A 15,319-nucleotide genomic window follows, 5' to 3' on the forward strand; every position below is an offset into this window, starting at 1 on the left:
CCACATGAAATGCTCCCTTCCCATTTCCCACCCCACCCCCAGGCCATACCCTCTTTAAAGAAATGTCTAAACAGTTATTTCCTCCATGAAGCTTTCCCAGATTCCCCAAAATTCAATTGTCCTTCCTCTTCAGGTATCCAGCTATTTTTTATAACATTAAGTGGAAATTTATTTTATCCATCCTTATATTTATATTATTATCCTGTTTAGAGGCTATAACCCCTGTAAACATATATGCAACCTACTAAAAGGTAAGGCTGCTATTCTTTTCACTTTCACATTTCTCAAATGATAATCAGGAAGGGGTGAAACTTAGTCTAGGTGGCCTGTGTGTTACTTTAAGGAGCAGAGTCTATGAAGGGCCAGAGTGGAAGACAGGTTTTAATGGTATTGCCTGGTGTAAAGCCTATCGGAATGGCTAAAAGGCTATGTACTGAGTAAAAAATGAAGATGTGCTTATAACTCAATTTAAAGTAGGTTTTCCAAAACTCTGGTTTTGGTGTTTTAACTTGGTGCTGGGAATACACAATCACACACACAAAAAATGAATTTCTATAAATGTTTATATAAATGAGTATATTCATATTCTAGCCAAGAAATAATAAAACATATTGCAACTCACTTCCCACTACTTAAGTTCCATTAGCATTTGATAAAGCATTCTACACAGTAACCATGAAAATGTAAATACAAACTTATAAACACATTCATGATGTGTCCATGTGTATATCAATGTCACCCTGCATACTTGAGCTTTTCTTTTACATAAAACAAAAATTCTTAGATTCTACTCCTGCTCAGGTCAATAGAATAAGTATAGTTAAATAGATTTATTATCATGTAGAATTAAATTATGCACATAGTTTGCCAGTATAAATAGGAAAGCCCTTGATCTCTATTTCCTGGTTTTTTCAATTCAAAGGAGTTATTACTGAAAATAAAGAGATGGAAAAAGTATTTCATAGTAATACTTATATCAGACAAAATAAAATTCAAAAACCAAGGCCGTAATGAGATACAAAGAAGGTCACCAAATAATACTAAAGGGATTGAGCCAACAAGAGGATATAACCCCTGTAAACATATATGCAACCAATATATAATAGGAGAAATTAAAATATAAAGAAATTTCTGGTAGACATTAAGTGAAAGATCAATAGCAATACAGTCATTGTAGAGGATTTAACTGACATCAATGGATAGATCTTCTAGACAAAAAAATCAAACAATTTAGCCCTCTACCTAAAAGAAGTAAAACAACAACAACATAACCAATAAACAAATCCCAGAGAAAGTAGAAGGAAGGAAATAATTAAGATTAGAGTGGAAATAAATGACATAGAGACTAAAAAGGCATTACAAAAGATCAATGAAAACAAGAGCTGGTTCTTTGAAAAGATAAACAAGATTGATGAACCTTCAACCAGACTCATCAAGAAAATAGATAGGTCCCAAATAAATAAAATCAGAAGTGAAAGAGAAGTAACAACTGATACAACAGAAGTACAAAGGATTGTAAAGTAAAATACTATGAATAACTATATGCCAACAAATTGGACAACCTGGGCAAAAAGAAACATACAATCTTCCAAAACTGATTCAGGAAGAATCAGAAAATTTGAATAAACCAATTACAACTAAAGAAATTGAAGCAATAAAAAACAAAAAACAAAACAAAAAAACAACAACAAAAAAACTCTTTTTATGAGGCCAGCATTATCCTAATTCTAAATCCAGATAAAGACACTACAAAAAGGAGAATTACAGGTCAATATCTCTGATGAGCATAGATACTAAAGTCCTCAACAAAATATTAGCAAATCTGATCCAGCAACATGTTAAAAAAGATCATACACCATGACCAAGTGAGATTTATTCCAAAGATACAAGGCTGGTACAATATTCGCAAATCAATAAACATGATACATCACATAAACAAAGTGAAAGTCAAAAATCACATGATCATATCAACAGATGCAGAAAAAGCATTTGACAAAATCTAACACCCATTTTTGATAAAAACTCTCAGCATAATGGGAATGAGGAAGTATATCTCAATATGATAAAAGCTATATATGACAAGCCTACAACGAACATCACACTCAATGGGAAAAAAACTAAAATGAGTTCCCTTAAGAACAGGCACAAAATAGGGTTGTCCACTCTCACCACTCTTTTTTTTTTTTTTTTTTAATATATTTTTATTGATTTTTTTACAGAGAGGAAGGGAGAGAGATAGAAAGTTAAAAACATCAATGAGAGAAGAGTCATTGATCAGCTGACTCTTGCACAGTCCCTATTGGGGACATGCCCGCAACCAAGGTACATGCCCTTGACTGGAATCAAACCTGGGACCCTTCAGTCCACAGGCCGACGCTCTATCCACTGAGCCAAACCGGTTTCGGCCACTCTTATTCAATATAGCACTAGAAGTCCTAGCAACAGCAATCAGACAAGAAGAAGAAATAAATGGCATCCAAATGGAAAAGGAGGAGTAAAACTCTCATTATTCAGAGATGACATGATATTATACATAGAAAATAATAAAGACTCCACCAAAAAACTACTAGATTTAATAAATGAATTTGGCAATATAGCAGGATATAAAATCAACACTCTTTTTTATAAACCAATAAAGAATTATCAGAAAGAGAAATTAAACAAAATATCCCATTTATCATTGCAACAACAACAACAACAAAATAAGATACTTAGGAATAAATTTAACCAAGGGGGTAAAAGAATTATATTTAGAAAACTACAGGACATTGAAAAAAGAGACAGAGGAAGATACTAAAAAATGGAAGAATAGCCGAAGTCGGTTTGGCTCAGCAGTAGAGCGTCGGTCTGCGAACTGAAAGGTCCCAGGTTCGATTCCGGTCAAGGGCATGTACATTGGTTGCGGGCACATCCCCGGTAGGGGTGTGCAAGAGGCAGCTGGCCGATGTTTCTCTCTCATCGACATTTCTAGCTCTCTATCTCTCTCTCTTCCTGTTAAAAATCAATAAAATATATTTTTTTAAAAATGGAAGAATATACTGTGTTCATGGATTGGTAGAATTAATATCATTAAAATGTCCATCTGCCCAAGGAAATCTACAGATTCAATACAATCCCTCTTAAAATACCTACAGCCTATTTCACAGATCTGGAACTAATACTCCAAAAATTTATATGGAACCAAAAATGAATAGCTGCAGCAATCTTGAGAAAAAAGAACAAAGTTTGAGGAATCACAATAGCAGATATCAAGTTATATTACAAAGCCACTGTACTCAAAACAGCCTGGTAGTGGCACAAGAACAGGTGTATAAACCCATGGAACAGAACAGAAACCCCAGAATTGGCCTCTTACATTTGTTAATATTTGACAAAGGAGGCAAGAGGATACGATGGAGTCAAGACAGTCTCTTCAATAAATGGTATGGGGAAAACTGGACAGACACATGCAAAAAAAAAAAAAATGAAATTAGACCACCAATTTATACCATACACAAGAATAAACTCAAAATGGATAAAATATTTTAAAAAGATAGGTCAGGAAACCATAAAAATCCTAAAAGAAACCATCAACAGCAAAATTTCAGATATCTCTGGTAGCAATATGTTAATGGATTCATCTCCTAGGGCAAAGGAAACCAAGGAGAAAATAAACAAATGGGATTACATCAAAATAAAAAGCTTCTGCACAGCAAAAGAAATCATCAGCCAAACAAAAAGGGAGCTCACAGTATGGAAGAACATATTTGGCAATGATATATCTGATAAAGGGTTAATGTCCAAAATATATTATTATAAGGAACTCATACAACTTAACAAAAGGAAGACAAACAAGCCAATTTAAAAATGGGCAAAGGATCTAAATAGTGGACATATGAAAAAATGCTCAAAGTCACTGATCATCAGAGAAATGCAAATTAAAACCATAATGGGGTTTCACCTCACACCTGTCAGAATGGCTACCATCAACAAATCAGCAAATGACAAGATGTGGTGAAAAAGGAATCCTAGTACACTGCTGGTGGTAATGCAGACTGGTGCAGCCATTACAGAAAACAGTTTGGAGTTTCCTCAAAAAAGTTAAATATGGAACTGCCATTTGGCTCAGTGATCCCACTTCTAGGAATATATCCTTAAAAACCTGAAGCACCAATCAGAATGAATGCATGCACTCCTATGTTCATAGCAGCCCAATTTACAACAGCTAATTCTGGAAACAGCCCAAGTGCCCATCAGTAGATGAGTGGATAAAAACACTGTAGTACATTTATACCATGGAATACTATGCAGCTATAAAAAAAAAAAAAAAAAAAAAAAAAAAGAATCTCTTTCCCTTTGGGACAGCATGGAGGGACCTGAAGTGTATCATGCTAAGCAAAATAAGTCAGTCAGAGAAAGACAGGTATCTCACTCATATGTGGAATCTAAGGAACAAAATAACAAAATAAACTGATGAACAGAGTGGATCCAGAGACATGGAAGCATGGAACAGAGTGTGGAATCTCAGAGGGAAGGCAGGGGAGAGTGGGGGGGTGGGAGGTAATCAAGCAAAGACCTTGTATGCATATAATGCATAATCCATGGGCACAGACAATAGGATGGTGAAGGCCTGGGCTAGGGGGTGGGGTTGGGCAGGAGGAGGTCAATGGGGGAAAAAGGGAGACATATGTGATACTTTCAACAATAAAGTAGTATATGTGTGTGTGTGTGTGTGTGTGTGTGTGTGTGTGTGTGTGTTTTAATTTTACATTTTAAAAGCTAAAAATAAAATATCACTGGGACTTAAAAAAAGGGAAATCTTATATTTTGCAACTTTATGGATGGACCTGGAGATTATAATACTAAGTGAAATAAGCCAGACAGAGAAAAATAAATACCCTATGATCTCGTGGAATCTAATGAACAAAATAAACTGGAGAGCAAAATAGAAACAGAGGCTTGCATATATGGAATGGACTGACAGCTGAAGGAGGGGAGGGTGTTGGAGGGCTAGATGAAAGATAGCAAAAGAATTAAGCAAAACAAATAAACAAACAAAACCAACACAGTGTGTCTGATAACTCAGACACACTGTGGTGATAGCCGGAGGGAAAAGGTGGTGGGAGGTAGCTGGGTAAAGGTGGGGAGAACTGTGACAGAAAGATACTTCGCTTGGGGTGATAGGTGCACAGCAGTGTGCAGATGACGTTTGGTCGAGTTGTACACTTGAAACCTATATGGTTTTGTGAAGCAATGCCACCCCAATAAATTCAATTTTAAAAAAAGAAAGTCAACATGGAGAAGTTAATAGCTATTTAACCCCAAGAAAATGAAATGTAAGTGAAACCCATTAACTTTTTATGTTGTAATATATTTTTGGAAGATTAAGTATACTTCATCCTGGCCAGTTTGGCCTTCCCTGGTTCGATTCCGGATAAGGGCACATGCCCAGGTTGCGGGCTCGATTCCCAGTGTGGGGCATGCAGGAGGCAGCTGCCCATCAATACGTAATTTATCTCATCATTGATGTCTCTATCTCTCTTTCCTTCTCCCTTCCTCTCTGAAATCAATAAAAATATATATATTTTTAAAAAGAATACTTCAATAATGTTCATTATTTAATCCTTTTGTATACTTAGAAAAATCATTAAATTTTCAACTCTCCTTAAAAATTCTCTATAAATAAAATTTAAAAATAAATAATAAAAGAATTGTCTAACCACTATTTTGTATACCTAAAACCAATATAAAATAATATTGAAAACAAAGTGCAATTGAAAATAAAAACATTAAAGAATTATTACTAAATATCAAAACAATTTAAAAGCCAATGAGCAAAATACTTGCAAAATGCTTTGTTGAAAAAGTATTAATAGACATATAGAATTACATCATCTGAAAGATTGAGTGGAGACTTTTTGTCACCTTCCGATCACTGAAAACTTGCCTACTAAAAGTGTTATCTAGAGCTAATAATTTTTTATTTGGCATTAATTACACTAACCTAATAATATGGTGAGAAATAGAATGATAGAACTTTGATTGATGGTGCTTTTTTATTTTATTTATTTATTTTTTTAATATATTTTATTGATTTTGTACAGAGAGGAAGGGAGAGAGATAGAGAGTTAGAAACATCGATGAGAGAGTCATCGACCAGCTGCCTCTTGCACACCCCCCACCGGGGGTATGCCCGCAACCAAGGTACATGCTCTTGACCATAATCGAACCCGGGACCTTTCAGTCCCCAAGCCGACGCTCTATCCATTGAGCCAAACCAGTCTTGGCTGATGGTGCTTTTTTAAACAAAGAGATTAGAATTCATAACTGATTGTCTTTTTAAAAAAATATATTTTATTGATTTCTTACAGAGAGGAAGAGAGAGAGATAGAGAGCTAGAAATGTCGATGAGAGAGAAACATCGACCAGCTGCCTCTTGCACACCCCCTACCGGGGATGTGCCCGCAACCAAGGTACATGCCCTTAACCGGAATCAAACCGGGGTCCTTTCAGTCTGCAGACCAACGCTCTACCACTGAGCCAAACCGGTTTCCGCCATAACTGATTGTTTATGTGATATAGTAACTAGCCAAGGGCCATAACTCTAAGTCAAACACTTGCAAATACCCTTGTAAAAACAAATACAAATGTAATTTTCAAAGCAATGTATCAAACTTGATTAATATTTACATTAAATCATCAAAAACTAAACTTGAAACATTCAAACCAAAAAGATTTGATATACCATTATATAATTTTTTTGTCAAACATATCCCATATTTTATTTTGGTGGTCACTGTGCTTAAAACATTCTTTCTGCAACTTAAAAATAAGGTATTTGAGGAACATTACAGGATAACCATGTCCCACAGCATTATCACTATTCAGTAGGGAAACTCAACCAAGAAAAACTAAATATAAAACAGATTTGCTAATGCTAACTTTCATGAAAGGCCACCGGTTTACTAAATTTAAAAAATTTTTAAATTAAGGAAAGAGAAATAATAACACCAACAAATCACACAGCAATCTTTTCATGCTAAATACTAACCTGATGACAAGATCCTGTTTTGCCACTAAGGAGGCCAACTTCTCTTCCTGTTTGCAGATGTCCATGATAACAGGATTAATATTATATTTCTTGCCTAACTGTTCAAGTTGACTCCTTAGGTCAGAGCCTATTTCCAGAATAAAGAAGCCCAAATTTTAGATTTCCCTCTACTAGTCAGAGAGCAAACACACTTTAATATCTCCCAAGTAACTTTTCAAAGTTTAGAAACAAATAGTCATTTAAAATTCACAAGGAAAGCATGAAATTAGTTTTTTCTTTTCTTTTTCTTCTTCTTCAAATACTAGGGCTTATTTACCTACTGTTATTGATATGTTGTGATCTCTTGACAGGTATTCCAATACAGGCTCAGATACATAACCAGTTCCAAGGACCAAAACCTTTTTCTCAGTGCCCATTGAAAGTGACTGAGCACGTTCCCTATAGAAATCAATAAAAAGGCAGGGTAGGGGGAATCATTTAACAACAACAAAAATTAAATAATAGAATCATGCTGGCAACAAAACAAAATAAAAATTAACACTATAAGGCAATAATTCCCTCACATTATTCATAAAAAGAACCTCAACAGGAGTTCCCCACACCAACATTTTTCATTGATTATTTTAGATTTTGGACAATAGACAACGGACCCTGACATCTCTGAGGTGCGTGTTCACAGACTTTCATGAATTTGCCTAGTGAGGCACAGGTGCTGGGCCACTGACTGTCTTACTCATGACTGAGTAACTTTGCCCTTCCAGGGGATGTGATTCAAAATCCTGCTAGCAGCTTTACCATGAAACCCGATTCGCTCCACACAAAATCCGGGGAAATTATTAATATCCATATTAGACATTTGTTTGGTTGTTTATCTTTAGGATCACTCGAGAACAGTTGCAACCATAACTTTGAAATCACAAATGTCAGGGGTCAAATATAGAAACCGAAGTTACCAGGCAGGAATTTAATTATTGAACAGTTGATTCTGTTAAGAATTTATACCTTCCTGACAGATAACTCTTTGTCTTTCCAACAAACTATGACCTCCAAGACAGTGATTAAGTCTTACTCATCTTTATAAACCCACTGATTCTCAGTTTAGTTTGTCTTAAATACAATAGGTACTCACTAAAGGCCTTCTGAATCAAATTCCCAGGTATCAATGTAAAACCATGGAAATGGCCTGGTGCCAGGAACTTACGCAGCAAGCTCTGTTGTTTAGATCTTTTAGACCAGGATATCACTCAAACTTGAACTTTTTCATTCATTATGATGATTGACTAAAAATAACTATAAATGTAAAATGTTCCTGCCTCTCATCACCCCAACACTTATATTACTGACGAGGGAAGGTCTTTAACTTCCACCCCATTCCATGCTACCTCCCAGAGAATATCACTATTATTTGATTATTGATATGCTTCCTAATAACACTTCCTACAGTTTATATAATTGAAACATATTTTGATATCTAAATGTGGTGTGTTCAAAATAATTTTTTTGTAATCTCACCTAGATTCTAATACAGATCATATCATGAGCACCCCCAAACACTACAGGTTAAAAGCCACCATGTTAAGTAATAAAGATAACATCAGAATAAGGCAGGGTGCAAGATAATTATATTTCCTTTCAAAATTCAATCTTCAGATTACACTCTTGGCACAAGATTCCGCTTAGGGAAGGAAGGCAGGAAACCCTAATTACGGGAGCCGAGTAGACCCGCTGCCACATGAAACAAGGCGTGTAAGAGTGAAGACGCCATCGTCACTGGTCACGTCAGATATGACGTTGGGATTAGTATGAGATCATCAGGTGATGAGGATCAAAAGACACAGGGAGTATAAAAAAACAAATGCATGTGACATTTCCCAATAATTAACTCTCCTAAGGGGTTATAGAGTTAGCTCTTTTTTTTTTTTTAACACAAATTATGCATACTTGCTATCTTATGCCAAAATATCTCATTGAAGCATACAAAGTAACTATAAGCAAACACATGGAAACAGCATAACAGTAGTATACTTGGTCTGTGCTGCTCTCCTCATTTACCTCTAGTAGAGACAACAACTGAGAAAGAAGACAAGGCAGTTTGTTTGCTTGTTTATTTGTTATTAATTTCCCCACCCGGCTTTTTCCTGGGCATTCAGTGCATGGGTTATTTTGTTAGATGGGAATAGGCCAGTGGGGAGCAGAGCTAAACACAAACCAAGCGCACTTGGCTGAAGTGGACTAGAACATTCCCAAGAAATGATTTTGAGTAGGAAAATCAATCGAGGGACTGAGGGCCTTAGCTAAGCACCTTTCTGTGAGAACTGTTCTCTTGGGAAGATTTGTCACGGTACTTTCTGGCACCTTCCTCCTAGGAAGAATCTCCAGGAAAACTGACTTCTGATCATTTTCTTTCTTCATGGCTTCTAATCTCTAACCAAGAGCTTTCTTTCCTACACAAAAGAGAGCCCAAACCCTCAGCTAAAAACCGGACTGAAAGCACCACAGAAAGAGTTAGTTTGCTCACTGTCTTCAAGCAAGTAACAGAGGCAGGACGTAGTCAAAGTGCTAGGAGGGGGGGTTCCCAGAATGGATAGTCTTTTCGACTTTGTGGGTTTGCATACAAAGCTACACAAGACAGGATACAGCCCAACACTGTCCCAGAGAAAATAATTCTCACTGGTTTCAACCAGTCACTTAGTTTGGATGTCCTCTATTTATAGGCATTTTCAAAATTTCCCTGTTGTATAAACCTAGTTCTTCTGAACTCACATTGAAACATTAAAAAATACTCATCAGATCCAAGATAAGAAAAATGCTTACCTGCTCTCTCGGAGTGTCTGGATATATTTATACTTATCAGTCAATATACCGTTGGATGTAATCACTGCCTAAATATATATGACACAAGACATTTCTTTAATATCCACATATTAATCCCACAAACATGGCTCATGATAGATAGAGAAGAGACAGAGCGATAAAGAAAAGACAGGGAGGGAGGGAGAAAGGGAAGGAAGAGAGGGGAGGAGGATAGTAGTGGGGAAAAGTACATTCATAGAAAAAAATTATTTTTATAACTTACATCTCGCACCACAGGAGAAAAATTCTGACTTTCAAGAGGCTGTGTTGCGTCTGATAATATCTGAAAGGAAAATGAGATTGGTAAGAGATAAATGACATTGCAAGGAAGGCTTCTTGGCATTTCTATTCATATTACAATATTACTCAAAAGAAAAAGGAATTTAGAAAAGTTTCTGAAGATCAGAAAATAATTGGTAATGAAGTCTGCCCCCAAACACATGCCATTTCACAATTTTAAAAGTTAAATTTGATTAAATTCATCTTCACTTACTGGAAAGGTGAAAAACTCAGACCCCCCCCCCCATCCCCTGCACACACACCACACACACACACACACACACACACACACACACACACATCCAAGTTAGATGTCATATTGAGCATGCTGGCAAATATCACCACAAGGTCTATAGCCTCACTCTGGGGCCTTCCTTCACATTTCAAAGGTTCGGGCAACAAGCCCCCAAGCCCCCAATAGGGAATCTCCCTCAGGTCAATATGAGTTCTGAATATAGACACATTTAGCTTTTCAAGAGTGTTAGGGAAAATGACTACTTTTTTAAGTAGATTTAAAAAAGTCATCCACTCTTCCTTCTATTTTGCAAGAATGACTCAGATGGCCAACAACAAAAATGGTGCCACTCATTTGAACATCCTAGCATCTTTCTCAGTCTCCTCTTTTCTTGCTAAATAAATAAATAAATAAATAAATAAATACCACTCTAGAATCGACTGCAAATGGGTAAAGATAATATAAATCAGTATTGTTGCTTCTGGTGGTCAGAGTATTAGGGTTAATGAGCAATCCATAGGTTAACTCTAGAGCACCCACCCAAATAAGAAAGAGCAAACTGAGCGGATGCTGGCATTGGAGCATTTATATTCTGCATTAAAATACACATGAAACTATGATACTTTCATGTATCTAAAACACAAGACATCTAGGCTATCTATTCACAGGACAAGGGCATTTAAATATATATATATATATATATATATATATACTAGAGGCCTGGTGCACAAAATTCATGCGTGGGGAGGGTCCCCTCAGCCCAGCCTGCACCCTCTCCAATCCGGGACATCCTTCTTACAATCTGGGACTGCTGGCTCCTAACTGCTCACCTGCCTGCCTGCCTGTTTGATCACCCCAACTGCCCCCTTGTCAGTCTGATCACCCCTAACTGCCCCCCAACCTGCCTGGTCACTCCCAATTGCCCCCGCTGCTGGCCTGGTCACTCCACGCAGCCTGCTGTTGAGTCGTTTGTTTGTCCCTCTCTAATCCCCCTGCCAGCCTTGTCATACCAGGCTGCCTGCTGGTCATCACTCTTACTGTGATGGCATCCTGGACAATTTGCATATTTCTCTGTTATTAGATAGATAGATAGCATAAGCAAGCACGTACTTTGGGAAGCTCATGGAATTAACACACCAAGGGTCCTCCCACTGCCCCTTTCTCCCAGGCTCCCTTGGAGTGTTCCTTTCTCAAGCTGATTCCTCTACCTACCAACCCTGTCTACAGGCTGGAATCCATTAGTAGATAATCAAATGAGGCTTGAATTTCACTCTGCATATGGTCAAACCACTGAACACTTGTGTATCATTCCCTTATCTGGGCTCTTTCTCTATATTTCTACAGTCTTACTTAGGCCTTACCGGGATCATGAGAACTACCTCTCAACTTTGTTCCTTTCATTTAAATCACAAACTGATTGCTTCCCTGTGCCTATTTAAACTGACTCAGTATCTTTCCCTTACCTCCAAGATAAAGTCTCTTCAAGTGTTCCTAAGTGTCCTACAACATTTTCTACAGGCTGGTTCTGCCTCTCCACCTCAGCTCTCCCTTTTGCCTCACACCAATTATTCAGACCCATTAACAGCATGAAGTTACTGCTCTGGGTCATGCTTTTTTTTTTCTTTTTTAATATATTTTATTGATTTTTTTTTTTTACAGAGAGGAAGGGAGAGAGAGAGCCAGAAACATCGATGAGAGAGAAACAGTGACCAGCTGCCTCCTGCACACACACACACACACACACACACACCGAGGAGGTGCCCACAACCAAGGTACATGCCCTTGACCAGAATCGAACCCGGGACCTTTCAGTCCGCAGACCGATGTTCAAACCAGTTTCGGCTGGGTCATGCTTTTATATGCTTCTGTGCTATGCCAGGTAAATGCCTCCCTCACATGCTGTTTCTCTACTTGGAGCTCCCACTTTTCTACTGCAAGGAGCAGCTGAAGAACTGTCTCAGCTGTGAAGTCTTTACCAAAATCTGCCCCTGAGCACACCTGGAAGGGAGGAACTGTACTTGGCATCCTACCATATACCTGCTACATTATAAAATGGTAAATATTCAGTGAATATATTAGTAGATCCATACAATAATTATTTAAAGTTCAATGGACTTTTCCCCCAAGAAAGCTAATAGTTATCATGAGTTCACTTAAAGAAAGGCACGCATGTAAGACAACCAAAGGCTACTCAGTTCACCCGTTACACATGTGCAAGCACAAGGGTCTTGAAGCACATGGGATGCTTTATCACTTTCACATAGAGCTTGCAGAGCTCATCACTCTTTTTTTGTTTGTTTGTTTGTTTTTGTTGTTAATCCTCACCCAAGGGTATTTTTCCATAAATTTTTAGAGAGAGTGCAAAGGATGGGGGAGACGGAAAGAGATAAACATCATCGATGTGAGAGAGACACATTGATTGGTTACCTCCCACACGAACCCAGCCTGCAACCTAGGTACATATCTTTCACCAGAATCGAAGCCGGGACCCTTCAGTTTGTGGGCCGATGGAGACCTCATCACTCTTGCCCAAATTAATTTCAAGCTATTTCTTCTGATGTTAAGACCCTTTCCGATATGAAACAAACATACTTAACCTTTACTTCAATCAGAATCTCTAGATTAAATTAACTACCTCATTTGCTCTCCTGTCTCCATCACATATTGTGCCTCTCACTACCATGCAAAGAACAGATGCTATACATCTATCAGGAGCCAGCTCAAACATCACCTCTTTCATAAAAGCTTTCCTAACTTTACCCAAACAAGACATCAAATTCAACTAAAACAAAAATTCTATGTTGGTACAAAATAATAGTATGTACCCTGCAATGCTACAAAAGCTACCTGGACCTTAAGTCAAGAAGGGAAATCTGTAGGGGAAAGGACATTATATACTTTAAATACAGTTCGCATACAGTTACAGTTCGCAAGAGATCACAGACAATATATTGATACTTAATATTTTAGCTATAAGCTGACACACACACACACACACACACACACACACACATATATATATGTATACATCAACACTACAAAATACAGTCATCAACTATCACAAAAGTTCAATACTTCAAAGTAGCACAGAAATAAATGCCCCTAAGCCAAGCCAACCAAGCTATTTAGAGGACTAGCCTTTGTAAGAAAAGCCTAATACGTTAAGTGTCCAACCATTCGTTCAACTGTTAGACCAGTCACTGTGACACACACTGACCACCAGGGGGCAGACACTACGACCAGTAGGTTAGCTTGTTGCTGGGATCCGGCTGATCAGGACTGGGCCAGACGAGTCAGACATACCCTGGAGCTCTCCCGCAGTTCCTCCCCAGCCGGCCAACCTCCTGTGGTCCCTCACCAGCTGGCCAACCCCAATAAGCCCCGATTGGGATTGGGTGAGACGACCCCAATTGGCCTCAATCAGGACTGGGGGAGATGAACCAGACACGCCCTGGAGTCAACCTCCCGCAGTCCCTCCCCCGCTAGCCAATTTCCCACAGCCCCTCCCCAGCTTCTAAAATATTTCTTCTAATTAATTTCCTCTCAGTGTGCATGAATCCATGCACTGGGCCTCTAGTCTATCCTACCTAATAAAAGAGTACTATGCAAATTAGCCATCACTCCACTATACCCACCAGCCATGCCCACCAGCCAATCAGAGTGAGTATGCAAATTAACCCCAACCAAGATGCCTGCCACCACAGAGAACAGGAGGGAGGCTTGGGTTTCTCCAGCAATGGAGGAAGCCAAGCTTTCCAAACACCTTGGCTGGCCCAGGCCTCTACTCAAGGATACAAAGTTTTAACTATAGAAGATAAATCCCAAGAAAAATGGCAGCCACATAGCTGGAGAGAGCAGGCCAAGGTTGCCCCTGGAGACGGAGAATCAAGCCAAAAAGAAAAGAAAAAAGAAAGAAAAGGAATTCAGGGATAGGGACAACAGTGTGGTGATGGGACAGGGAGGGGGAGGGCAGTGAAAAAGGGTATAGGTGGGATAAATGGTGATGGACTGAGACTTAACTTTAGGTGGTGAACACACAGTACAGTGTACAAATAAAACCTGTATAATTTTGTTAACCAAGGTCACCCCTGTAAATTTAATAAAAAGGAGAGAAAAAAAAGAAAATGGAATTTAGATAACATAGTATTTCATTAATCAATTACTGACCACAGTGAAAAATACAAGACCTCAAGAAAAGCTGTCACTGAACTAAGTATTAGCGACTAAAATCCAATAAAATCTCCTATATACCTGATTTTTCAAGTCTGTTAATCACAGCACACTAAGAATACCCCAATATGAATTGACCAAAGAAGCAGGAAAATTGAAAATAAATCTAATCTTATCTTCCACGTCATGAACATTCTTACCAAAACATGCATAAGGAGAGGCAAGAGCAAACTATAATTAAGCATGAAGCAGTTATACAACCATATTTCTCATGAGACACAGAAGCAGAATATGTAAAGTGTCAATAAGGGCTTCAGGGAAGGGCTGGCATTTCACTTTGCAACAGATTTCTTAATACCGGAGACCAGAACATCCATAAAATCACACCACAGTTCTATTTCCAGCCATGGAATTGTCACAAGGCTCTAGGTTTGCTTACCATTTCTTCGACGTAAGGAAAAAGCATGTCGCCAAAGTATTCTGTGGCTTCTTTTGGAAGCTGCGCGGGCAGATTGTCAATGGAACACATCAGAATCCCAGAACCTTCAACACTAGGAGAAGCGATATGCTTTATTTGGATGTACAAAATGTTACTTGTGAGCTCTCACTTTTCCAGAAAAAGTTTCTAACTACTCCATTAGATATGCTTCATATCATTTGTAACATGGTACTAGAATATGTAACAAAATAAGCAAGGATTTTTAAACAAAGTTTTTCCCTTCTTCAGCAACCTGTTTCCCATTTAAACATTG

General features: G+C 38.0%; 1 protein-coding gene across 4 annotated transcripts in view; it reads right to left on the minus strand.

The window, feature by feature from the left end:
- Positions 1 to 15,319, minus strand: part of AASS (aminoadipate-semialdehyde synthase) — a 58,822-nt gene that overhangs the window by 18,826 nt on the left and 24,677 nt on the right. For all 4 annotated transcript variants that reach the window (XM_036425627.2, XM_045576359.1, XM_036425626.2 and 1 more), the window contains exons 11-15: positions 15,007 to 15,118; positions 10,107 to 10,166; positions 9,845 to 9,912; positions 7,347 to 7,468; positions 7,031 to 7,157 (exon numbers count right to left, since the gene is read on the minus strand). In XM_036425627.2, the coding sequence (XP_036281520.1) occupies positions 7,031 to 7,157; positions 7,347 to 7,468; positions 9,845 to 9,912; positions 10,107 to 10,166; positions 15,007 to 15,118 (489 nt within the window). The remainder of the gene's footprint in view (positions 1 to 7,030; positions 7,158 to 7,346; positions 7,469 to 9,844; positions 9,913 to 10,106; positions 10,167 to 15,006; positions 15,119 to 15,319) is intronic.

The sequence above is a fragment of the Pipistrellus kuhlii genome, unplaced genomic scaffold (assembly GCF_014108245.1).
Source record: "Pipistrellus kuhlii isolate mPipKuh1 unplaced genomic scaffold, mPipKuh1.p scaffold_m20_p_10, whole genome shotgun sequence".
Taxonomy (NCBI): domain Eukaryota; kingdom Metazoa; phylum Chordata; class Mammalia; order Chiroptera; family Vespertilionidae; genus Pipistrellus; species Pipistrellus kuhlii.